This window comes from Rhinolophus sinicus, linkage group LG02 (genome assembly GCF_036562045.2).
Source record: "Rhinolophus sinicus isolate RSC01 linkage group LG02, ASM3656204v1, whole genome shotgun sequence".
Taxonomy (NCBI): Eukaryota; Metazoa; Chordata; class Mammalia; order Chiroptera; family Rhinolophidae; genus Rhinolophus; species Rhinolophus sinicus.
The window spans coordinates 59,633,186-59,661,008 of NC_133752.1; the positions used below are offsets into that span (position 1 = coordinate 59,633,186).

Here is a 27,823-nt window from a genome sequence, read left to right on the forward strand (position 1 = left end):
GTATCTACTCTTTTTACATTTTTTAAAGTTATTTTTATTATGACTTTTTCTGCTTTCTTATATCTACTCATATATACAGTCATCTCCCGCACTGACTCTAGTCTTGGCTATTTACCTTGCTTTGGCCAATGTAACTTGTAATATAAGGGGTCTCTTAAAAATTGAAGCATATTCTCACTGCTTTGTGAATGTTTGTTTTGTGATCTAACTTATTTAGCAGGCTGAACGGTGAGGGACTCATAGTTCCAAGATATTTACCCACAAAGTATTAGCCAGACAATTGCGAAACATATGTGAGTGATGGCCTCTTGGACCAGCTCCTCTCCTGCTGACCCATATTCAAATGAGCATGAACTAGACCAGCCCAGACAGCTCTGCTTAGCCTAGATCAGAATGGTGAGCAAAATCATGAGCTAAATAGGAAGTTATTGTTTTGAGACACTAAGACTCTGGGTAGTTTGTCATTCAATAATGGAAAATAAAAAGACATAGCTTTGACTTACTCCATTTGTTACTTCCTAGAATTCTATCTTGCTTTCTACATATGCATACTCTTTCCTACATTTCAGTATCCAGTGACATGCCATAAAGGTTTAACAACTGGCTTTCCATGATAAAAGAACAAAAAGAAAAACCAAGTACTTTTGTAGCATTTACTGATACCTGTCGTGTAAATTTTCCCACTTTTACTAACTTTATGCTATTGGTGATATAACAGTTAGCATGAAAAAAACTCCTAAATATTAACAATTAACTCTCATGAGCTATGATAGCCAGATCCAGATAACTTCTGGAAGATCCATTTATGACATCAGCCTTGATTCATTCACATGTCAAAGTTCATGAACACTAGTTTTATTACACAGAAAAATGTTATTCTCTCCAACACATTTTGCAGACTAACTGGGCCTATAAATATTAGGCCCAGATATTTCATCAAATAATGAATATAAGCATATAGAAATTATTTGCTTAGCAAAGCAGAAGCTTCTCTTTTTGGGGGGAATAAGTATCTTCCTCTATGGTTCACTTTTACAGCTACAGCATACCGCATCTCCACTGCGTATATCATCAATATATGCATTTTCAGCATGTATCATTTGTCACTCTTCAGGAAAACTATTACTTTTTTAAATATTTCTGAAAAGTCAAATGGATAGAATATTTCTATTTTCCCAACATCTTCCCAAGTACTTTTTAAAAGAGTACCTTCTAGGAAAGATGTTTTACTAGGGGAAAAAATATGTCATCTAACAATCCTCCAGTAAAGAACTATTGCTTTAACAATTGACTAATATTGAACACTGCAACAGGCTTGACATTTTCATAAAATGTTTCCAATGTTCTGGATACTTAGAGAAATAAAAGAGAAAAAAAAGAAAAATGACAACTGATTGTTTATCTTATATAATAGTATTAATTTCTTTTATTTAAATATTAGTAATTCCTTTTAGAATTTAGGATTTTTGAATCAGGCTCTCAACAATAAGAAAACATAGAACCTGATTAAAATATGGGCCAAAAATATAACAGACACCTTACAATAGAAGACATACAAATGACAAATAGCATGTAAAATGATGTTCCATATCATTTGTCATGGGAGAAGTGCAAATTAAAACAACAATAAGATACTATTACATACCTACTAGAATGGCCAAAGTCTGGAACACTGACACCACCAAATCCTGATGAGGATGTGGAGCAATGGGAACTCTGGCACATTGCTAGTAGGAATGCAAAATGGTACAGCCACTTTGGAAGACACCTGGCAGTTCCTTACAAAACTAAACATGCTGTTACCATAGGACCCAACAATTAGGCTCCTTACTATTTAGCAAAGGAAATTTAAAACTATGTCTACACATACGAGTAAATCTTCACATGTATGTTTATGGGAGCTTTATGCATAATTGCCAAAACTTGGAAGCAACCAAGATGCATATACTGTGGCAGATTCAGATGATGGAATATTATTTAGTGCTATAAAAATATGAGCTATCAAACCATGAACACATATGAAGGAACTTTAAATGCATATTACTAAGTGAAAAAATCCAATCTGAAAAAATTACATTCAGTATTATTCAATTATATGACAGTCTGGAATAAGCAAAACTATGGAAACAGTAAAAAGATCAGTGGTTGCCAAGGGTTGGAAGTGGGAGCACACATGAATAAATGGAGTATAGAAGATTATTTGTCCAGAGAAAATACTATGTCTGACAATATAATGAGGGATTCATACCATTATACATTTGTCCAAATTCATAGAATGTATACACTGAAAATGAGCTCTAAGATAAACCATGGATTTTGGGTAATTATAATGTGTCGATGTAAGTTCATCAGTTGTAACAAATGTACCACTCTGGTGCAGGTTGTTGATAATTGGGCAGACTATGCACGTATGGAGGCAGGGGTTGTTTGAGAAATCTCTTTACTTTCTTCTCAATTGTGCTATGAACTTCAAATTGCTTTAAAAATAGTCTTAAAAAATGAAAATGTTATCCTTATCTTGGATTAGGAATTGAATTCAACCAATCTTTGTTTTGAGTTCAATTATTATTTCACCCAATACTTTAATCCCAGCATCAGTATGAGCCTACTAATATGTCAACACTCTTCAATCCCCTGGAAACTTCCTGAGGCAGTGGCTACACTTATCCTCATGTACACGTCCTCAATATGTAATACCTTCAATATGGCCATCTGGGAGAATTAGTGGGCATCCATCAATGCCTATATTCACAATTTTCCTCCCCTTGCTTGACGGGTTGGAATACACGTCAATGTGACTCATTTGGGGTTAAGGTTCTTCACTTCATAAAATCCTCTGTATTTCTTAGGAAGCTTTTAGTCATGCCTTTTACCACATTCATGGTTTTATAACAGACATATTATTTTCTAAATCTCTCATCCTCTTTGCACCACATCTTGAATGCCTTCTAACTGCCTGGTGCCATTATATATATTAAACATATATTGTTATAATCACCTTATTTCTTTTAAACTACTCTATAAGAAACATGGTTCTTACTCATAGAAAACTAAGTTTCTCCTATTTCCTGTATATTCTTTGAAAATATATCTTTCTGATTCAAAAAACATTTCTCTTTCTACAGTGCCACAGAGACTCTCTAGTTTCATTTAACTCAGTACAAACTCTGACTCTCATGGCACAGAGAGAAGAATTTTCATTTCAAAAAATCAAATTTATTGTACCTTTTAAAATCTACTTCTTTGTGTATTCTTCTAGATACTCCATATCTTTCTAACCTCAGCCAACTAAATAAAAGTCAACTTTTAATCTTCATTCTTAATTTAAAATCCCATACTAAGCATTATATTTTTCTTGTCTGTCAATTTTTGTTGATCTTATGATAATATGAATAATATTGTTCAAAATAATATTATGAATTCTGTTATATTTGGGGATATGGAAATATCACCACACGATTTCTCAATATTGATGTCTAAGCAATTAATCTGTGGATGACCTACCTTCTTATGGTACAATCTTCAGTATTGTATTAAAATCTATGATGACTTAACCCTCCACTGAAGCATTTTTCTAAATATTAGGATTATTATGATGATTTCTCACAATATGCTAATAAAATGTTATCATTAACTCCATTTTTATGGATGATGAAATAAAAGCTGAGAAAAAATTAAATAACTCTCCCAATCACAAACATCATTTTGTGAACAATATAAGAACATAAGTCTATTTATCTCCAAAGACCATCCATCTAATTTCACTAAATACCTTATAGAGACCCCTGTAGTTCTAGGATTAACTCAAGTTTTAGCTCCCTGCTTTTAGAAAAATAAATCAATGAAAAGACAAAAGATATCACTTAATACTGAGGCTGGTAACACGGATTTCATTTTTCAAAATAAAAAGTACCATTATATTCTTTCAAAAGGGAACAGTAAAAACTGTGTCAATGTTAATCTATATCTAAAAAGTGGCGGCATCCCATACAGACAGCAGATACCAGTTATTAATAGAATTTAGGTAATATTGTTAACTCGGTCACTTAGTCATGAATTCTTTAGTAAACACAACAATGTAATAATTTTTGCATGTACATTTGTGTGTGTATATATATATATATATATATATATATATATATATACATACAGCTGATATGCAATGTAATTATTAGTATGTATGTGCTGCAGAATCAGTTCACCAGTGATTTCTCCAGCTATAGTTTTGCATCCATGGCTTTGTCCTCAGTACCTCAGTAATACTGTAGTACTAACATAATAAAATATTTGAGATTTATAATTTTCATATGTCCTTGACAATTTGGCTATAATCAATGGTTTTAATTTTAACCAGTTTAACTACTGAAACCCCGTTTTGTTTTATTTGCATTTCTCTTTTTCTTTTTTCAGATACTTATTTCATAATTTCCAGTTTATAACATTTTTTTACTTGGAGTGAGGGGGATCGATACTGGTTTGTAGAAAACTAGAATAGAAACTGTAAATATCATAAAATCTGCAGAACTCTATTGAAGGCTGCAAAAAGTAGAAGATGATATAGTAAGGATGCAAGTAAACCATGGTTTGTGGTGCTTGGAAAACGGAAAATGTAGCTTTGGCATAGTCATGATAAAACTGTAACACAGAGGGAGTGGGGATGGAGAATTATGGGGACTAAAGATGACCCAAAGCACATCTGGGAAGAAGGAGACTGTGTAAGGGTCTTGAAACATGTGATCCCACTCAAGTTGCCTCAGATATATAGAACAAAAAATATTGGAAAAATGACCAAGTATAGATGGAGCTATTGCTATTGATAAATCCTCTTTAAAAGACAAATGTCTCCAAAAATAGCCTCTGAAAGTTGCAACTCTTTAAACTGCATTTGAGCTATGAATTTATTTTTATATAATCTTTTATATAATCCTCAATATCTATGAGAAGTCTCATTTAAATCTGGGAAAGAAATTAAAATGAAAGTTTCCATGCTGCATTTGGAATATCTACTGTACTTGCATATTCAAGATTAAGGGTATGGAGAAAATACTTTACATTGCAATTATGAATCGAACTTTGTTTTGCTACACTATCTTTGGTTTACTTATTATTCTTAAGGTCTTCTGATTCCAAAATCATCAATATTATATACATGTGTGTCTATGCTGACATTGATGATGTTTTTAAAGTTGAACATCTATATATATAAAGTGGTATATAATACTATATGTACTATATATTATATTCAATTTATAACTTATAAAACATTACATATGTATAACGTGTATACGTATTATGACATATATATTATATATGTCAATATGTATGTGCATATACAATATTTATGTGTAGATATGTTCAAATTTGAAAAACATTATATATGTTGAACACATCTCTATATAATAATATTACATAATTTATTTTTTATATATGTGTGGGTATATAAAAATTGAAAGTTGTCTCCCTCAGTACAGAGCTGTAATTTGGCTATAGGTTTCTTTCCATTTCAATATAGACAACTTTATTATTTGAAAGTTATGGCCATCTTATAGTCTTCTTTTTAATTCCTAGGTGTTTAATGTGTATATATATATATATATGTATATGTATATATGTATATATATATATATATAAAGACTTTCCTGAGACTTTCCAATTAATATTAAATAGAAGTGGGTAGTCTAGATCTTTCTCATGTTTGAGTTTAAAGGGAATGTTTTTAATTTTTTCTTTCATTTAAAATGATGTTAAATATATGACCATTCATATTAGTTCTAAGAAGTTTTCTTCTCAAATTTATAAAAAAATATTTTATTGAAAATGGAAGATTATGCCAAATGCTTTTTAATCCATTAATGATATTAACTATTTTTTCTCCTTTTATTTTAATGTGTTAATATTGTATATGACATTAAATGTTTTCTATAAAGCCCTCCTTCTACCCTTGAACTAATCTCAATGCAATACTCGTATTTTATGGTTTCTTGTTCATCATTGAATCGATTTTGCTCATATTTTGAAAGAGATATTTGCCTTTGTATTCATGAGTGATTATGGATCTTAAATATGTTTCTCCTTCAGTCCTTTTCTCTAAGAGAGAGAGAGAGAGAGAGAGAAAGACTCACTTCATTCACTCCAAAAAGGCATTACAAGCTTATATATATATATATATCCTTCTCTCCCTCCCTCCCTTCCTATCTCTCTCCCTCTCTTCCATTCTTTTTTTTCGTAGCCTATGGAAGGAAGAAATATTTCTTGGAATTTTGCTAAAATACACCTATAAAATCATATCCGTGTAATATTTGTTGTTTTTGTTGTTGTTAAAAGGTATTTATCTGTTGTCTCAATTCTATTGAGACATATTTATAAAGCAAATACTGTAGTCTAGTTTGCAAATTTGGTTTTTACAGGTCTATGGGCTAGCAATTCTATCTCATGTGTTTACTAAGAGTCATCAAGTAAGTAAACGTATGGTGTTATTAGGAGATATGTTTCTCAATGTTGAAGAAAGGACTTAGAAGAAATAGAGAAGGCTAGATAGAAGTACTGTAAATATGCATTTATGTGAGTATTAGAATGTGCAAGTATGTTTACCAGCTTTGCCCACTGAATAAGACTAAACCCCCTGGCAACGAACACACTTAGCATACTCATCTTGATTTTTAAATGCCATTCTCTAACACAATTAACCAGTATTCTTTGGAGAGAGATTTAATTTAAAGTTTGGGGCAGTGAAAATAATAGATAATAGATAATAAAATAAGAGATCTTGAACATCTTGTAGAATCAAAAAAGTAAAAAGTACTTAAAAATGAGAGGACCATATCAAAAAGGCATAGGAACCAATACATAAAAAAGTTCCCAAAATCTGAGACCGTTTGAACAATAAAATAATTATAATTTAATAGAATGTATAAAATAAAATAAATTTATATGAGTTATACTGATATAAGGAAATAAATAATTGAATAAACAGGCAATTCCTTAAACTCCAATTAACAAACACAGAAGAAAAATGAACATTTTTAAATTGACCTAGTGTTTTTGTTTTTTTTTTTTAATTCATTGGGGTGACAATTGTTAGTAAAATTACATAGATTTCAGGTGTACAATTCTGTATTACATCATCTATAAATCCCATTGTGTGTTCACTACCCAGAGTCAGTTCTCCTTCCATCACCATATATTTGATCCCGCTTACCCTCATCTCCCACCCCCCAACCCCCTTACCCTCTGGTAAAAACTAAACTATTTCTGTGTCTATGAGTTTTTGTTTCTCATGTGTTTGTCTTGTTCTCTTGTTGTTTTTGGTTTACATATCAGTTAAATCATGTGGTTCTCTGCTTTTTCTGTCTGATTTATTTCGCTTAGTATCATACTCTCAAGATCCATCCATGTTGTCACAAATGTTCCTATATCATTTTTTCTTACCGCTGAATAGTATTCCATTGTGTATATATGCCACAACTTCTTTATCCATTCATCTATCGAAGGACATTTTGGTTGTTTCCATGTCTTGGCCACTGTAAATAAAGCTGCATTGAACATTGGAGCGCACTTGTTTTTATGGATAAATGTTTTCAGATTTTTGGAGTAGATACCCAGGAGAGGGATTGCTGGGTCATATGGTAATTCTATTTGTAATTTTCTGAGGAAACTCCACACTGCCTTCCATAGTGGCTGCACCAATCTGCATTCCCACCAACAATGTGTGAGGGTTCCTTTTTCTCCACAGCCTCTCAAACACTTGTTACTATTTGTCTTGTTGATGATAGCCATTCTGACTGGGGTGAGGTGATATCTCATTGTGGTTTTTATTTGCATTTCTCTGATGATTAGTGATGTTGAGCGTTTTTTCATATGTCTATTTGCCATTTGTATGTCCTCTTTGGAGAAATGTCTCTTCAGGTCCTCTGCCCATTTTTCAATTGGTGTTTGTTTGTTTGTTTGTTTGTTGTTGAGTTTCATGAGTTCCTTGTATATTTTGGATATTAGCCCCTTATCAGAGGCACTGTTTGCAAAAATCTTCTCCCATTCAGTTGGTTGCCTCTTTATTTTGTCGATGGTTTCTTTTGCTGTGCAGAAGCTTTTAAGTTTCATATAGTCCCAGTCATTTATTTTAGCTTTGACTTCCATTGCCTTTGGTGTCAAATTCATAAAATGCTCTTAGAACCCAAGGTCCATAAGTTTAGTACCTATGTTTTCTTCTATGCAGTTTATTGTGTCAGGTCTTATGCTTAAGTCTTTGATCCATTTTAAATTAATTTTAGTACATGGTGACAGATAGCAGTCCAGTTTCATTCTTCTGCACGTGGCTATCCAGTTCTCCCAGCACCATTTATTGAAGAGGCTGTCTTTCCTCCATTGTATGTTCTTAGCTTCTTTGTCAAAAATTATCTGTCCATATTTATTTGGTTTTATTTCCGGGTTCTCAATTCTATTCCATTGGTCTATGTGTCTGTTTTTCTGCCAATACCATGCTGTTTTGATTATTGTAGCCCTGTAGTACAAGCTAAAGTCAGGGAGTGTGATACCTCAAGTATTGTTCATTTTCTTAAGATTGCTTTGGCTATTTGGGGTCTTTTGTGTTTCCAAACAAATCTGATGATTTTTTGTTCTATTTCTTTAAAAAATGCCATTGGGATTTTGATGGGGATTGCATTAAATCTGTATATTGCTTTGGGTAATATGGCCATTTTAACTATGTTGATTCTTCCAATCCATGAGCACGAAATGTCTTTCCATTTCTTTGTGTCTTCTTCAATTTCTTTCAAAAATGTCTTATAGTTTTCAGCATATAGGTCTTTCACATCCTTGGTTAAGTTTATTCCTAGGTATTTTATTCTTTTTGCTGCAATTGCAAAAGGAATTGTTTTTTGTATTTCTTTTTCTGAGATTTCATTGTTAGTATATAGGAAAGCAATGGACTTTTGTATGTTGATTATGTAGCTGGCAACTGTACTGTATTCATTGATTGTTTCCAATAGCTTTTTGGTGGAGTTTAAGGTTTTCTATATATAGCATCATGTCATCTGCAAAGAGTGACAATTTAACTTCTTCATTCCCAATTTGGATGCCTTTTATTTCTTTCTTTTGCCTGATTGCTCTGGCAAGGACTTCCAACACTATGTTGAAAAGCAGAGGTGATAGGGGACAGCCCTGTCATGTTCCTGAACGTAGAGCAAAGGGCTTCAGTTTTTCACCATTAATTATGAGATTAGCTGAGGGCTTGTCATATATGGTCTCTATTATGTTAAGGTATTTTCCTTCTATACCTATTTTATTAAGTGTTTTAATCATAAATGGATGTTGTATCTTGTCAAATGCTTTTTCTGCATCAATTGATATAATCATATGATTTTTGTCCTTTATTTTGTTTACATGATGTATCACATTGATGGATTTGTGGATGTTGAACCACCCTTGTGCCCCGGGGATGAACCCCACTTGGTCGTGATGAATAATCTTTTTAATACATTGTTGTATTCGATTTGCTAGAATTTTGTTTAGGATTTTTGCATCTGTATTCATCAGAGATATTGGCCTGTGATTTTCTTTTTTTGTGTTGTCCTTACCAGGTTTTGGTATCAGGTTAATGTTGGCCTCATAAATTGAGTTGGGAAGTTTTTACTCTCTCTTCTTCAATTTTTTGGAAGAGTTTGAGCAGGATTGGTATTAGATCCTCTTTTGAAGGCGTGGTAGAATTCACTAGTGAAGCCATCTGGTCCTGAACTTTTGCGTTTGGGAAGGTTTTGGATGACTGATTCAATTTCGTTACTGGTGATCGGTCTGTTTAGATTTTCCAGTTCTTCATGTTCAGCCTAGGAAGGCTATAGGTTTCTAAGAACTTGTCCATTTCTTCTAGGTTATTGAATTTGGTGGCATATAGTCCTTCATAGTATTCTTGGATGATCCTTTGTATTTCTGTGGTGTCCGTGATAACTTCCTCTTGTTCATGTCTGATTTTGTTAGTGTCTTCTCTCTTTTTATCTTAGTGAGTCTAGCCAAGGGTTTGTCAATTTTGTTAATCTTTTCAAAGAACCGGCCTTTTGTCACATTAATTTTTTCTATTGTCATTTTGTTCTCTATTTCATTTAGTTCTGCTCTGATTTTTGTTATTTCCTTTCTTCTGCTGACCTTGAGTTTCACTTGTTCTTCTTTTTCTAGTTCTTTAAGGTGTAACATGAGGTTATTTATTTGGGATTTTTCTTGTTTCTTGAGATAGGCCTGTAATGAGATAAATTTCCCTCTTAAAACTGCTTTCGCTGCATCCCAAAAATTTTGGTAGGATGTATTTTCATTGTCATTTGTTTCTATGTATCTTTTGATCTCTCCTCTAATTTCTTCTTTGACCCAGTCATTCTTTAAAAGTATGTTGTTTACTCTCCATGTATTTGTGTTTTTTTCCTCCTTTCTTTTTGCAGTTGATATCCAATTTCAAAGCCTTGTGATCAGAGAATAGGTTTGGTATGATTTCAATCTTCCTAAATTTGCCGAGGCTGACTTTATGTCCCAATATGTGGTCTATTCTTGAGAATGTTCCATGTACACTAGAAAAGAATGTATAGTCTGATGTTTTAGGATGCAGTGCTCTATATATGTCAGTTATGTCCATTTCATCTAATGTGTCATATAGGGCTGCTATTTTGTTATTTATTTTCTGTTTGGATGATCTATCCATAGCTGTCAATGATGTATTTAAGTCCCCTAGTATAATTGTGTTTTGGTCAATTTCTCCCTTTAGTTCTGTTAGTAGTTGCTTGGTATATTTGGTGCTCCCTGATTGGGGCATAAATATTGATGACTGTTATGTCTTCTTGTTGTATAGTCCCTTTACCATTATGAAATGTCCATCTTTGTCTCTTGTTATCTTTTTCACCCTGAAGTCTGTTTCATCTGATATCATTATGGCTACACCTGATTTTCTCTGGGTACCATTTGCTTGGAGTGTCAATTTCCACCCTTTCACTTTGAGTCTATGCTTGTCCTTGTAGCTGAGATGTGTCTCTTGGAGACATCATATGGTTGGGTTTAGTTTTTGATCCAATCTGCTACTCTGTGCCTTTTTATTGGTGAGTTCAGTCCATTTACATTTAGGGTGATTATTGATATGTGAGGATTTCCTGTCATTCTATCTTTAGTTTTCTGGTAAGGCTGTGTCTCCATTGTTTCTTTGCCTTTTTGTTGTTGTCTATTATTTCTGTGTGGTGGTATTCTATGATGTTTCCCTCTGTTTCTTCTTTTATTACAGTATATATTTCAGTTCTGGATTTTTTTTGAGTGGTTACCCTTAAGTTTATGTAAAAGAAAGTTTGATATTTAGAGTATTCCATTTCCTTCAGCACGCTTACTTTCTCCATTCCCATATTCCGGTTCAGGCCTTTACTCTCCCCCTTTTTATGTTTTGGTTGCCTCAAATTGTCCCTGTTGATGGTGGTCATATAGCCTCCTTTAGTATTTCTTATAGTGCAGGTCATGTATTAGAAAATTCCCTTGGCTTCTGTAGGTCTGGAAAGGTCTTTATTCCTCCTCCATATCTAAAGGACATCTTTGCTGGACATATTATTCTTGGCTCCTAATTTCTCTCTTTCAGTAGTTTGAATATTTGGTTCCACTCCCTCCTGGCTTGTAGAGTTTCTGCAGAAAAATCTGATGATAATCTAATGGGCTTTCCTTTGTAGGTTACTGTCTTCTTTTCCCTGGCTACCTTGAGGATTCTTTCTTTGTCATTTATTTTAGACAGCTTCAATACAATGTGCCTTGGAGAAAGCCTGTTGGGATTGAGGTAATTAGGTGTTCTATTTGCTTCTTGGATTCGAGGATCCAGTTCTGTCCACAAGTTTGTGAAGTTCTCATCAACAATTTGTTTGAATGTATTCTCTGTTCCCTTTTCTCTTTCTTCTCCTTCTGGTATGCCCATTATTCTTATATTGTTCTTTCTGACGGAGTTAGAAAGTTCTTGTAGAGTTCTTTCATTTCTTTTAAGTCTCAAGTCTCTTTCTTCTTCCATCCGTGTAATTTCCAGGTTTCTATCTTCGATGTCACTGATTCTTTCCTCCATCTGGTCAACTCCACTACCTAAGCTGGTTATTTCATTCTTAATTTCTTCTATTGAGTTCTTAATCTCCAGAAATTCTATTTGGTTCTTTTTTTAAAATTTCAATCTCTTTCGTAAAATGCTCATGTTGTTCTTTGATTGTGTTTCTGAGTTCATTAAACTGCCCTTCTGTTTTTTCTTGCATCTCGTTGAGTTTTTTCTGAACTGCAATCTTGAATTCTCTGTCATTTCAGTCACATATTTCCATATCTTTAAGTTCTTTTTCTGTAGACTTTTCACTTTCTTTCTGAGCTGTCTTGTTTTCTTGGTTATTCATGGCAATTACTGATTTATTATTTCTCTTCCTAGACATCTACCAGAGTGGCTTCTGCAACAGGTTGATAGGAAGAGGTCTTTCTTTCATTTTCCAGTAATTGTTGGTAGAACGTTTTATTTTCTCTCCGATTGCAGCCTTTTCTTCTCTCTCACATGGTAGTGCTATGTTTTCTCTGCACTATTCCAGCTTCTCACACAATGGGGGGATTCCCTGGGAGATGGGCTTCTCTGTTAATAGCTCACCTGGGGCACAGGGCGCAGTGTCCGTGTGGATATGCGGGGAGCTTTCGAAGTTCCAAAGCTCTTCCTGCACTGAATTCAGAGCCCGTATGTTTCAGCAGTTCTGTTTACTCCTGCAGGGATCTGCCCAGATAGGTGGGGCCAGGGGCGGGGTGAATTGTGAGAGGTGGCCCAGAGCAATGGCGGCAACCACCACCACAGCCATCTTGCTTCCACAGCTCCCTCCCCTTTGCCAGAACTAGTTGTGCTGCAAATCTGTGTCTGCGGTCCACAGTTCTCAGAACAGCAAATATTCTATTCTTTTGATCTGACACTGCTAGTGTTCCGCTTCTAGCACTGGGCAGGTGGGGGCAGGGCGAGCTCTGGGAGGGTAGGGAGGGAGCGGCTAGTCTCAGTGCCTAAGGCTTCCGTTCTCTGCTCGGCAGTGAGGGCTTAAACCACCATTTTCAGTCTTCTGCCCTCAGTTTTTTCTCCGAGGTCTCTGCCGTGTGCATTGTGTTCAGTCGTGTTATATGCTGCCCCCTCAGCCCTGTGGGCTATAAGTGGAACCCTAGCAGTCCGAGTTCTTCCCTCTCCCACAGCTGTGGTAGTTCCGGGATGCAGCGAGCTCGGAGCACTGATCTAGGTCTGCATTCTGCGCCCTGCGGCTTCGTCTCCACACTTCTCCCTTCCCTCCTCCCCTGCTCATGGGATTTGCCCACCTTTAGGTGAATTCAGTAGTGGGCCTCTTCGTCTTGCCTGTCTGCTGTGCAGGGAGTTTTTTGTGGAGTTATTGTTGTTCGATTAGTTGTAAATTCCAGGGGAGCTTTACAGAGGCTCACCTCACGCTGCCATTTTGATGACGTCACTGACCTACTTTTTAATATTAACATTTACATAATCATAACAAAATTATCAAAACGAGGAATTCTTATTAAACCATTGTCAAATATCCTGCTAATGTCCTTCCATTCTTTCCAATATACAATCTAGTTTCTCCTCTTGCATTTACTTGCCCAGTCTCATTACTCTCCTCCAATTTGTGACAGTTCCTAATATTCCTTTGTCTTTCATTTATGAACAATACTGGTTAGTTATTTTTTGGAATAGTCTTCAATTTGGGTTTTACTGATATTTTCTCATGATTAGAATGAAATTATGCATTTTTTAGTAAGAATACTAGAGAAGCGATCTTGTGTCCTTCACAGTATAGCTCATCAGGAGGTACATAATTAGATAGGTTATTACTAATAACAATTATTTTGATCATTTAGTTAAGATGATGTCTGCCAGGAATCTCCCTATTGTATCTCTGTAATTAATATGTATCTTAAAGAGAGGTATCATGACACTATGCAAATTTTACTAATCATATTTTTGCAACACTTTTGCAATGCTTTGCAGTAAAATTCCAATAAACAACTGCAAAAGGAATAATGAAATAAAAACTTTATGCAAACACCACAGTAATAATATCCGAAGGGTATACAAAAATCTCTATACTTCATTTGCAACATTTTTATGTCAAAAATGATTGTTAAAAAAATTAAAAGTAATTGGAAGATTGGGTTAAAAGAACATAAATGTAGGGCTTAGTTGTGCAGTCTGGTTGTGTGAAAAAGGAGCAAGCTTTAAAGAGTGCAAAAGAGTTGAGAGAAGAGGCAACAAATAGGCAAAATGAACTAGGTTCAGACAACTTAACTATTCTCCAGGTCTCTTAACCATTCTATCATATTTCCTCCTGCATATTTTTTTTAATTCAAAACTTAATTCTAAACAATATCATCAGATTTCCGTTTCAGTCACCGTTTATTTCTACAGCTGTGTCTAATCTACTCATTAATCTATCCATTGAGTTTTATATTAGTTTACTGAATTTTTAATTTCTAGACATTCTTTTTGGATCTTTAGCAAATTTTCACAACTATTTTAATCTCTTGTTTCATCCTCATATTTTCAGGTTTCTCTTTCATACCCTTAAACATGTTGTATAAAATAAGTTTATGTTTTACATTATGTAATAATATTTCAAGTCATTGTCTTATTATTTTTGGTCTGTTGCTTTTGTGGGTTCTCAGTGATGAAGCCTTGTTTCCTTGTAAAAGGGAGCTGCTTATTTACCTTGGAATTTTATCTGTGGGAAGCCTTTGAAGCTAGGATCAAAGTTTCTAAGAAGAAGCTTTTATAGTTTGAACTGAAAATCCATATGAAGGCTGACTGTGTTAAGAATTCCAAGGAAATATTGCCAAGTGAAAACCAGCAATTTTTCTTGCTATAAAATTTCCATATAAAGGAATTCATTTGAACAAGTGAGGACAGATCTTGGGAGTCTGGCATTACATGAAAGTATTGTGGGGTGGGGCATCTTGTGCAAAACTTCAGACTTTCTTACTCCCCCACTTCTGCCACATACTGTGTATTCTTCAAGAAAACATCTCAAGTTTTGGTGGAAACTGTACATCAAAATTCCTGGTTTTACTTAGTTTAAGGAGTCTGCTGACTTTTTATTACCTTGACAGATCAAAAAGGGAGGGGGCAATTTTACATTTCATCCAGAATTTAAATATTTCAATTTGACATAAATGAAATTATGCTATAGTTCCAAATGTACTGTGCAAAAGAATCCTTCTACATAACCTGATTTCTACCTTAGTTTTCTCATATAATAAAATAACTTGGAGATATTTCTCTAATAACACATACTTTGAGGTCAATATCTGAGCTACATTATATATCATTGTTCTTTCTTTAGCTTTGTTTAAGTTGTTTATAGTGTATCATGAACCTTGTCATAGTGAGGAGATAAATTTATCAGTCTTTTTTTCTTATCACTTCTGGGTTATTTATTCTGTATAAAAGGACTTTCATCCTCTAAGATTATATATAATGTTACCTCAATTTTGTTCTAGTGGATTTATGGCTCTGTCCTATCTTCCTGTTTCTGACTCTTGTTTGGCCCTGCTTTCTACCAGTTACCACCAGAACTTATGCAATGTCTAATTACTCAACACAGTATAACTCTCCAATCCTTGACCCTGGATTTATCTTTGCATCTTCTAAACAAATCTACTCTGAGTTTTCTTTTTAGCAAAATGAAAGTACTCTCAAAGGATTTAAAATTTCAATAATGTGTCTGTTTCAAATTATTGAAATGAATATAATTTTATAATAATATAACACTGGATATAACTACATCACACGTAGAACACAGATACATTAATATTTTCTTTTACTTCCAAACGATACTTTTCAACCAGCGAAATACAAAGACTTAGTTAAAGTATTATTTCTTCATTTCCTTCCTCCACCAAGCAATCTCCTTCATGGGCTTAGCCCCTCCTGAATTCATCCTTACCATTTAAGATCCCTACTGTGCAATAAGCATTGTTTTAACTGACTTTTCTGCAATAATCTGTGAACTCATTTTGAATTGGAATTGTTAGCTTGTCTCTTTATGCCCTGTGCATAGTATAGAATCTGGCACATACTAAATGCTAAAAATTGCTTATTGAAGGTATGAAATATTAAAGGATTTAGAGATGGATGATTGGATTGAATAGACAGATAATCAGACACAAAATCTGTGGTTCTAAATTTTACCCCTGCTTGAGATTTAAGTGTCCACAGACAAACCAATATTTCCACAGACTTGTTTAATCATTAACTCATACACTGCAGGTCAAAAGATGTTCCCATAGCTACTTCTTCTTTAGTGTGTCATGATTCTGCTAGAGTCAGTATCATATTTTCATTGCTCAAACTACATAAACTGAGCACTTCTTTTGTTTTTTAACTACTGATCACCTCTCACTTCTCATCAGTCATAGATTCTCATTCTATACTTCCCATTCACAAACCAATATTATATTCTCTCTGACACTCTCATCAAATCTTGTTTTCCTAAAGTTTATTTTTAACCCATTAACCTAAAAATAAAAAGCCAAAGTAAGACGCAACAGCCATTTATTGGAGATTTTTTTAAAAATGCGATCTGGTGGCATAGATTCAGGCACAAACCCAAACTATGTCCCAATTATGGGGTGAAGAAAAGGGGTTTTTATGAGAGAGAGAAATTACATAAATAAAAGAAAGGAATGTCTATTGATGTTAATAAGCTAAATTGCTCTTTAGCTATATACATGCTGGTTACTGATAAAAAATGTGCATAATTCATCAGTTGTTGTGGTCAGGAAGTCTGCTTTTCTGTTAGCTTTACAAACAGTTGTTTACAAGACAATGTTGGTTTGGCTCAATCCAAAGGCTATTTTTCTCAGTTTAAATGTTTCAAAGAATTCAAGGAGCAAGACATGCAAGGCGTTTCCTCTGGGATGACTCTCCATTTCCATTTTGAGATGGCTCTGTTTATATCAATTTTCTCATGCCTTAGACATTTTTTTTCTCTCTACAACTCATATCCTATTTAGATGCCAGAATTGTTTTATTAAAGGATACATATGATCATATTCTGAACTTGATTTGAAAATCTGAGTAAACATCTTCTCATGGAGATTAAAACTGAACCCAGACTATAGCACTCAAGTTTTTCTGTAACGTCCTTTTTAACTAATGTTTTCCTTTTCTGCACTGTTATGTGTTAGCCTCTGCTCTATGCATACTGCACTGATAACAGTGTACTTAAATGACCATGATTTCCATGTAATCGTTCTTCTTCTCCTTTTCTTCCATTCATTGTCAGAACCCTCCTTCTGTCACTTTTGCTTCTGGGCTCATCTGAAATGCCCCCACCAACCTGAAGCTGTGTCTAATTTTCCTCACATTGTAGTGACAGCATCTCATGGGGTTCTGAAACACTATACCTGTGTATAACACTTGGGATATTCCTCTTGTTATTATGTGATGTATGTGTCTTATCCATATACTAGCATGTAACCAACCTTATGAGAAGACCTACATTTTTATGTTTCCCCGAATTATCAATCATCTTGTTCCATAAGCTATACCATATTATTTACTAGACCCACTTAAATGGGTTCTTCCACAATACTTAAAATTTTTCAATTAAAAATATTATTTTCTATTTGAACATATTTAAAACAAACACCTACAATGCTGCAAACATTTCCTATAAAATCTTTAAATATTTCATATTTCCTCCTGCACAAGTACTGTGCCCAATCTACAACAGTGACAAAGTTCTCTGCATGTAAGTATCACTTGCTAACTCTAGAAATTAATTTTTAACTAATCTGTGTATAAACTGCCACTTCACTTCCATGTCCAGCAAATATTCAACCACTGCAGAGCACCGTGTGAAAGAACTCTGTCATGGTATCTGAGAAATGGATTTCAGCAATTCTGCTGCTGCAGCTCTGCTACACTGGCTGTGGGTTCTGTGGGAAGGTCCTGGTGTGGCCCTGTGACATGAGCCACTGGCTCAATCTAAAGATTATCCTGGAGGAACTCACAAAAAGGGGCCATGAGGTGACTGTGCTGGTTTCTCCAAACTCTTTTATCATTGACTACAGCACACCTTCCTCACTGAACTTTGAGGTGATCCCTGAGCCTCAAGACACAGAGACTGCTGCAAATACATTAAATGGCTTTTTAGACCTAGCTACTAACGTCATGCCAACATTGTCGCGCTGGCAGGCAGCAAGAAAACTGCAAGATTTTCTTCTTCAAGTAACTGGAAATTTCAAACATCTGTGTGAGAGCGTAGTCTACAACCAGACAATCATGAAGAAGCTCCAGGAAACCAACTACAATGTAATGGTTATAGACCCTGTGATGCCCTGTGGAGAGCTGGTGGCTGAGTTGCTGGAAGTCCCTTTTGTGTACACACTAAGGTTCTTTTTGGGTGGCACTATGGAGAAATACTGTGGGCAACTTCCATCTCTGCCTTCCTATGTGCCTGTTGCCATGGGGGGACTAACAGACAGAATGACCTTCTTGGAAAGGGTAAAAAACTTAATGCTTTCCATTTTCTTTGACTTCTGGCTCCAACAATATGACATTCAGCTTTGGGACCAGTTTTACAGTGAAGCATTAGGTAAGAGACTCTGCTTTTCATTCCAAAGTAGTTACTAAAAGAAACCTAGGAGATTTAAGAAACATCTAGGAAAATTGAAGAAATGTACTTTAAAACTTTCATTTTCACATAAAACTCTACAAATGATAGCAATAAATTGTTATCAATATTAATTGGGAAGGGGAAGCAAGAAATACCTTGCCATGGTTATTCTTTCTTTTCAGTCACCTGTTTTGTGAGATACCTTGATACTCAGTAGATTGTTATCAAAACAAAACAAAATATAAAACACACTATTAAATGTCAATCCAATGGAAGTTATATTTTTTGTCAGATACAGGATACCACAAATAAAAATATACACTGAGTTTTCGTAGTGGAGGAGGTTTGACTTCTTACTGGTACAAAGAGTGTAGTGTTCCTTGTAAGAGTAAGACCTTCTCCCTGACTGATTCCAGTAATAAACTGAAACCTGAGCTATCTTAACAATGAGGTTAAATTTGGAATACAATTGACTTTGCCTGGATTTTTTCCACAAATGTTGAGAATTAAGGATTATTGCATTCAAAATGTATACCATGTTCCTGTTGGACTAGAGTACCTATCATTCTAGTCTCTCATAAATTTACAATGAAACTTCAGTAAGTCTTATGTGAACTGTATTATGATGGCTGGTTATACTGAAAAGCTTCCTAGGATGCTTATACTGCTTCAGGGAGTATTGTACAGAAGCCTGAACAATTAAATAGAAAACTCTAAGAGTTTATAGCTTGACGTTTCGAAAGATAACATATTTTTTTACTTCGTGAATTACATAGATTCTGTCTACTTTTCATTGCTTGTCATTCCTGACAAAGAATGGTTTTGCTTTTCAATTTTCACATATATTACTCTCATCTGATTCCATCAACTGAGGCTGGCTTCCACTCAACTATTTTTGAGCATTGTTAAGGAACATGAACTAAGAAATGAAAGATCATATTGAGTATTAGAAATATTAACTAATTTAACTCCCTGTTTATATTAGTGTTCTAGGGCTGCCATAACTAAATGCCATAAATTAGGTGGCATCAAAAACAGAAATGCATTTTCTCGCAGTTCTGGAAACTAGAAGTCCAAGACTACAGTGTAGTCTGGCTGGTTTCTCTTGCAGCCTGTCTCCCTGGCTTGTAGAGAATGACCTTCTCTTTATATCCTCTCATATTCTTTCCTGTGTGTATACACATACCTAGTGTCTCTCTTCTTTTAGGAAACCAGTCATCTTGAATTAGGGCCCACTCTTCTGACCTCATTTAACCTTATTTACTTCTTTGAAAGATCTATCTCTAAATACAGTCAGATGTCAACATATGAATGGTAGAAGAACACAGTTCAGTCCATAACACTGATTTTCCATTAGATACAAGTTTCTCTGAATTAACATTCAAAGAAGCCCACTTAAAAAACCCTTAGCTGTATACATAATTTGAATTTATTCTGCAGTGATTTAACAGCAAATAATTAAACAGCCAGTAAGCACGACCTGTGTATAGATGTGTGTCATAAAACTTGACACTTTTTGTAGAATTTTACATGTGATTTCAAAATCAATATAGAAGAGCAAAGAGCTAAGAATAATCAATGTACTCTAGAAGAAGAGTTACAAGGGGAGAGGGTATTATCCTTTCAGATATCAAGAACCAATTGTTAGCAAGATACCAAATAAGGTGACCGTCACGTAATCCCTCCCAACAAAAATAATTTAGAATCTATCCACAGACAAGTGTGCCTTTGTGTGAGCTTTGAGATCTAGGTAGGAGACTGAAAGCTCAGGGCAGTCTAAGACTGAGGAAAGACCTCTTTGAAGGCAGGCTTGCAGTCAGGTGGCTCACTCACTGTTTAAAAACATGTTTAAAATTTTTAAAATATTTAAAAAAAACATAAAATAACTATATAAAGAAAATATGTTTGTACAGCTGTACAATGTGTTTGTTTTAAACTAAGTGTTATTACAAAAGAATTGAAAAAACTGAAAATATTTTAAAAACTTATAAAGTAAGAAAAATTACAGTAAGCTAATGCCAATTTATTATTGAAAAAAAACATTTTTATACATTTAACATAGCCTAAGTGTACAGTGCTTATAAAGTCAACAGCAGTCATGTTCTAGGCCTTCACATTCAGTCACCACTCACTCAGTGACTCACCCAGAGCAACTCCCAGTCCTGCAAGTTTCAGTCACAGCAAGAGCCCTATACAGGTATACCATAAAAAAAAAAATCCTTTTATACTGTATTATTACAGTGCCTTTTCTATGCGTAGATTTATTTAGATACACAAATACCATTGTTACAACTACCTATTCATTACAGTAACATGATGAATAGTTTGTAGTCTAGAAGCAATAAGCTATACCATATAGCCTAGGTGTGTAATAGGCTATACCATCTAGGTTTGTGTAAGTATACTCTATGATGTTTGCACAACGAAATAGCCTAACAAAACATTTCTAAGATTATTTATCCATCATTAAGTGAAATATGTAGAAAATCTAAAAGGATAAAAACAACAACAAATATCCTTCCTGGAACTAATAAGCAATTATAGCAAGGTTACAGTATACACAATTCATATAGAAAACTCAATCACTTTCGTATATACTAGTAATAAACGAGTGGAATTTGAAATTAAAACACTATGTCATTTGTATTAGCACCCCCAAAAATGAATACTTAGATATAAATCTAGCAAAATATACACAAGATTTATATGAGGAAAACTACAAAACACTGATGAGCAAGATCAAAGAACTAAATAAATAGATAGATATTCCATGTCCATGGATAGAACAATTCAATATTGTCAAAATGTCAGTTCTTTCCAACTTGATCCAAGATTCAATGAAATCCCATTCAAAACCCCAGCAAGTTATTACATGGATATTGACAAACTGATTCTGAAGTTTACATGGAGAGGCAAAATATTCCAGATCGTTGACACAATATTTAAGAAGAGGGACAAAGTTGGAGGATGAACACTATCCAACTTTAAGACATACTATAAAGCTACAGTAATCAAGACAGTGTCGTATTAGAAAAAGAACAGATAAATAGATCAATGGAACAGAGGAGATCTATGGAATAGAGCCCATGAATAGACCCACACAATATAGTAAATTGATCTTTGGCAAAGGAACAAAGATAATACAGTAGCTATAGTCTTTCCAAAAGCAATGCTGCAATAACTGAATTTCCACATGCAAAATATATATATATATATATATATATATATATATATATATATATATATGCACAGACCTTTGAAGTTTCACAAAATTTAACTCAACATGAATTATTGATCTAACTGTAAAATTGAAAACTACAAAACTCTTAAAAAAAAATAACATAGGAGAAAACCTAGGTGACCTTAGGAATAACAAGGACTTTTTAGATACAATACCAAACCAAAGACACAATCCATAAAAGACATAATGGATAAGATGGACTTTATTGAAATTTAAAAATTCTATTTTGTTAAAGACAAGGTCATGAGAATGAAAAGATAAGACAAACACTGGGAAACAATATTTGCAAAAGCCACGTTTGATAAAGAACCATTACCAAAAATGTTTTTTTAAAAAATTCTTAAAACTCAAGAATAAGAAAACATGAAATCTGATTTTAAAAATAGGTCAAAGACATTAACAGACACCTCGCCAAAGAAGATATACAGTTGGCAAATATATAAGCATGAAACACAATTCTGCATATCATTTGTCATGAGGGAAATGCAAATTTAAACAAGATACCACTGCACATCTATTAGAATGACCAAAATGTGGAACACAGACAATACCAAATGCTGGTGAGTTGTGGAACAGGAACTCTCATCTATTGAAAATGGAAATACAAAATGGTACAGCCACTTTAGAAGACACTTTAACAGTGTCTTACAAAAGTAAACATACTCTTACCATATATTGTGCTCCTTGGTATTTACCCAAAGGAGTTGAAAACATGCCCACACAAAAATGTGCATGTGGATGGTTAGAGCAACTTTATGCATAATTGCCAAAACAAGAGTATATGGGAAATATCTCAACCTTCCCTCAGTTTTGCTGTGATTAAAAAATACGTTTAGGAGACGGTAAAGTAGGTAAATGCTGTGCTTGCCTCCTCTCATGACTACATCAAAATTATAACTAAACTACAAAACAACTATCATTGATAATCGCTTGAAGTCTAGCTGAACAGTAGTCCTACAACTAATGACATATAGAAGAAGCCACCTTGAGACTGGTAGGAGGGGTGGAAACACGGAATGAGCTGGTCCCACACCCAAGTGTAGCAGTTAAAAATTGGGAGAGCTATGTCAGCTGCAGAGGTCCTGCTGGAGGAGTGAGGTGTCCCAGTCCCACACCAGGCTCCCCAGTCTGGGATTCCCCAGGGAAAGAAGTCCCCATAACTACTGGCTATGGAAACCAGCAAAAATCGTGGTTGAGTGAGACAAAGGATGGTTGGAGTCCCAGATGTTCCTGTTAAAGGGCCCATGCATGGACTTAATCACTGATGGACTCACCTACTCTAAGCTCCAATACTGGGCAGCAACTCAAGAGGAGCCAGGGACAAACAAGGAGGAACTGAGTTGTCTGGCTGCAGGATGAGGGCAGGAGGGGAAGCTGTCTCCCATACAGAAGTGCTGGCAGACTCCATTGTTCCTTTATTGTGCTCTCCCACTCCTGGTGTGCAGAAGCAAGTGGGTGCCGTACTTGATTCTCCATCAACCTGGATAACACCATTGGCCCTGCCCTGGTGATTCCCTGAGATCCCACCCCACCCAACTTTTGGACCCCCCCCAACCTGCTTCCAGTGGCTTTGCTGTATAAATGGCCTGTCCTAGCCCATGCTATGGCTTTCCCAAAAATCTCTCAAAGGTTCACAAACCCCAAACAATCACCATCTGGCCTCAGCATTCCCCCATAGCCCTTGCTGAGCAGCCCCAAGCCCAGCACTACTGGCAGCCAGCCCCAGTTCACTGCTTAGCCTCTCAAGGCAACTCCAAACCCAGCAAAGGTGGCTGCCATCTGTGGTTTGCTTTGTGGTTCATGCCAGGTGGCCCCAGACAGGACACAGGCTGTGGCTGAACTTAACTTGTGGTAGGGTTCCTCCTAGGAGGCCTTGGGGATGGCACCCCTGGTGGCCTGCTTCAGTTGGGACTGAGCCAAAGCATCACTCAGCTGCCTCCAAGAACTATATTTGTGAATCACTAAGAAATACAAACTGACTGCATATTACTGATGGGCTACATCTAAATCAACTACTACAAAGTGAGAATTGTTTAAAAACTATTCAGCATGATGTTTAAGGACACAATGCGTATAATATTCTTTATATCTTTGTATTATATATGTATTTTATCATATGCTCAGTAAACAAAGCTAAAGTGCTTAATCCATCCAAAAAATTGAAGATATAATTTTTAAATTCTCTATTTGTCAGTAGACAGGACTCTGAAGGTGAATCTTGAACTCAGAATGATTAGTCAATTTTCAAAAAGAACCACATAATCAGTTACTCTCGGTAACTGCTGTTCATTGTGGATTGGTGGAACTAGGGTAGGCTCTGATAAAGGAATAAAACCTGTTAAAAGAAACATCCAGGGTCCCTGCAACTGTTTTTGGAGGCATACCATTCTTGTGGTAGGTCAGTTTGCCACCCTTGTTCTAATATAAAATATTAATTTTTAAATGGTGATTTAGAAATTGTACATACAGAGGGTGTCAAAACAATATATACATTTTAAGAAAGGAAAACTATATTAAAATTGTAATACTCAATATATACTGGTAACAAAAGATGAATACGAGTCACATTTGACTTCTGCAATTTCCAGAGGTGCACAAAGTGGTTACCATCAACACCCAGACACTTCTGATTATGGCAAACTACTGCTTGAACAATGTTGACCAAAGTGTCCACTTGTATTCATTTTCTTTGCATCCCCAGTATAAGTTTTTCTCTCATGCTTTTGGAAAGAATAATTTTGGGAGCTGAGAAATGCTGTCTCTAGATTAACACAGCTAACACGACTTACCTTCGAGGAACTGGTAACTGTCTCCCACTGAATTTTCCATCTCACATATATTTTAAGGCATATTGCCATAAATTCAGGCTACCTCTAAGAATTCTTCAAAATTAAAAGACCTCAGTAGACTCATTATGTAGGATTAATATAATAGATTCAAGCAATAACTATATTGACATGGTAACTCAAATTTAATAGCCAATTTATTAATTATATATTATTTACATCATTCTTCACTGTGTTCATAACTCACTTTGTATAATAACATAATTATGGGGGAAAGATTGGTGGTAAATTTTATTTGCGTATTTTTTGTTTCATAATTTCTCAGTATGACATTTACAATGTCTTGTAAAATTATTTACCAGTTTTTGCATACTTTTGCTCAATTTCATTCTCTTCACTTTTTTTAATTAAAGTTTATTGGGGTGACAATTGTTAGTAAAGTTACATAGATTTCAGGTGTACAATTCTGTGTTACATCATCTATAAATCCCATTGTGTGTTCACCACCCAGAGTCAGTTCTCCATCCATGACCATATACTTGATCCTCTTTACCTTCATCCACCACCTTCCTCCCCGCTTACCCTGTGGTAACCACTAAACTATTGTCTGTGTCTATGAGTTTTTGTTTCTCACTTGTTTGTCTTGTTCTTTTGTTGTTTTTGGTTTATATACCACATATCAGTGAAATCATATGGTTCTCTGCTTTTTCTATCTGACTTATTTCACTTTGCATTATAATCTCAAGATCCATCCATGTTGTCACAAATGGTCCTATTTCATCTTTTCTTACTGCCGAATAGTATTCCATTGTGTATATATACCACAACTTCTTTATCTATTCATCTATCGAAGGACATTTTGGTTGCACCAGATTCAGAGCCCATGTGTTTCAGTTCTGTTTACTCCTGCAGGGATCTGCCCAGATAGGTGGGGCCAGGGGCAGAGTGGGTTGTGAGAGGTGGCTCAGAGCAATGGCAGCAACCACCACCACAGCCAGTCCTGCTTCCACAGCTCCCTCCCCTTTGCCAGAACTAGTTGGGCTGCAAATCTGTGTCTGCGGACCACAGTTCTCAGAAATGCAAATATTCTGTGCTTTTGATCTGACACTGCTACTGTTCCACTTCTAGCACTGGGCAGGTGGGGGTGGGATGAGCTCTGGGAGGGTAAGAAGGGGGCGGCTAGTCTCAGTGCCTAAAGCTTCCATTCTCTGCGACAGTGAGGGCTTAATCCACCATTTTCAGCCTTCTTCCCTCAGTCTTTCTCCGAGGTCTCTACCGTGAGCGTTGGGTTCAGCCGTGTCATATGCTGTCCCCTCAGCCCTGTGGGCCACAAGTGGAGCCCTAGCAGTCTGAGTTCTTCCCTCTCCCACAGCTGCGGTAGTTCCAGGATGCAGCAAGCTCAGAGCACTGAGCTAGGTCTGAGCTCGCGCGTTTCCATCCCTGCATTTCTCCTTTCCCTCCTCCCCTGCTCGTGTAATTTGCACACCTTTAGGTGACTTCAGTAGTGAGACTCATTGTCTTGCCTGTCTGCTGTGCAGGGAGTCCTTTGTGGAGTTACAGTTGTTCAATTTGTTGTAAATTATAGGGGAGATTTCCAGAGGCTCACCTCACTACACCATGTTGATGACGTCACTGTCCCCTTCACTTTTGATTGGTCTTATATTTTATACTGTGCATCACCACTTAAAATATAAAATTTTTGTGAGTACTTTCAGCTAGGTTTTTCTTAAAATGTGGTCTACAGTTTATGCACAATAATTTCACCTAGGGAGTTGGTAATGAAGGTAGGCTATCACACACATGCAACAAGGCATCTAAAGGACATAAACATTGGCGTGGAAGCTGTGAAGTGGTGTTCTCATCCAATCTCTGGCAATTTCAAACTGTCTTTGTGAATGCTTCTTCATTACCAAATTAAGGCATTTGTCTATATAATCTCAGACTTATATTCAAACACTACAAAATAATGACTAAAATGAGGTATATATCATCACCAATTTTGATTAGAATCCTTAAGAAAGGAAGATTGTCATCTAAACGTTTCTTTGCTTAGATGCAAAACATTTTTTTCTGGGTGTGAAAATGGTTGACTTGGTTATTTGCAAATATTTGTTCTTCTCCACAAATCTCCTAAAATTAATATTTAGAATCTGTTCCTTTCAAAAAAACATAATTTAAAGGTAACAATAAGTGTGTGATATTTGTAATGTGGAATATGTACTTCACCTTACAAAGAGGGTTGTACTAGGTATTAATCAGGGAATTAATCAGGGAATTCCTACTGAGAAAAGGATAGCAAATTAATTGAAGTGATTGGATTTGACTCAGGATAATAAGATAAACTGATGGTGGGATTCTTCAACATTATGAGTGACCCAGAAACTATAACAAGCTGGAAGGTAGATATACATTTCTGATTGGGAATTAGAAAACTATTGAGAGGTGATTTGGTATTGATATGAGGGGGTTAATCTATCATCTGCCATCTAATTGGAGGGAAACAATCAGTATTAAATTCATCAGTACTTGGAGTTCTGGTTAAATTTTTTAATTGAATTTGTTTTTGTGAATTTATTTTTATTTGATTTTGTAGATTTTATTGAATGTAGTTTTATTTTACACATTACTGTTCTTTCACTACCCAGATATCCTCTCCCTCTCTCTTTCCCATATCCCTTCCTCCCTCTTTTCCTCCCTTTCCTTTTTCCTTCCCTCCCTCCCTTCTTCCTTCCTTATATGGTAATAACTTCCACCCAACTTTCTTTATGTTCTCCAGGAAGACCTACTACGTTATGTGAGACTATGGGCAAAGCAGAAATTTGGCTAATGCGGACATATTGGGATTTTGAATTTCCTCGTCCATACTTACCTAATTTTGAGTTTGTAGGAGGATTGCATTGTAAACCTGCCAAACCATTACCTAAGGTAGGTTTTTATAGTGAAGGATTTTTGTACCTTATGATAAAAATTATGATTTTCCTTTAAAGTTTGTAGCCTAAATAGCAGACATATGCTGCTGGATCTTTTCAGTTTGCTACACCAAATCAATTTTCCAAGTCATATGAGTCTCTTACGAGTGATATTACTTTTTTTTTCTGGACTTCACTTTGATATTTAAGCTGAAGAATGAAGTGATTTTAAGGAACATATTGAAAATATTAGTGTGTCTACAGTGT

At 35.3% G+C, this 27,823-nt stretch overlaps 1 protein-coding gene across 2 annotated transcripts in view; it reads left to right on the forward strand.

The window, feature by feature from the left end:
- Positions 1-27,823, forward strand: part of LOC109436818 (UDP-glucuronosyltransferase 2A1) — a 60,441-nt gene that overhangs the window by 22,415 nt on the left and 10,203 nt on the right. The window contains exons 1-2 of one of the 2 annotated variants that reach the window (XM_019715650.2): positions 17,836-18,599; positions 27,424-27,572. In XM_019715650.2, the coding sequence (XP_019571209.2) occupies positions 17,876-18,599; positions 27,424-27,572 (873 nt within the window). In that variant the 5' untranslated portion in view covers positions 17,836-17,875. Of the gene's footprint in view, positions 1-17,835; positions 18,600-27,423; positions 27,573-27,823 lie in introns of those variants that run through there. The other variant, XM_019715651.2, reaches the window with a different exon arrangement.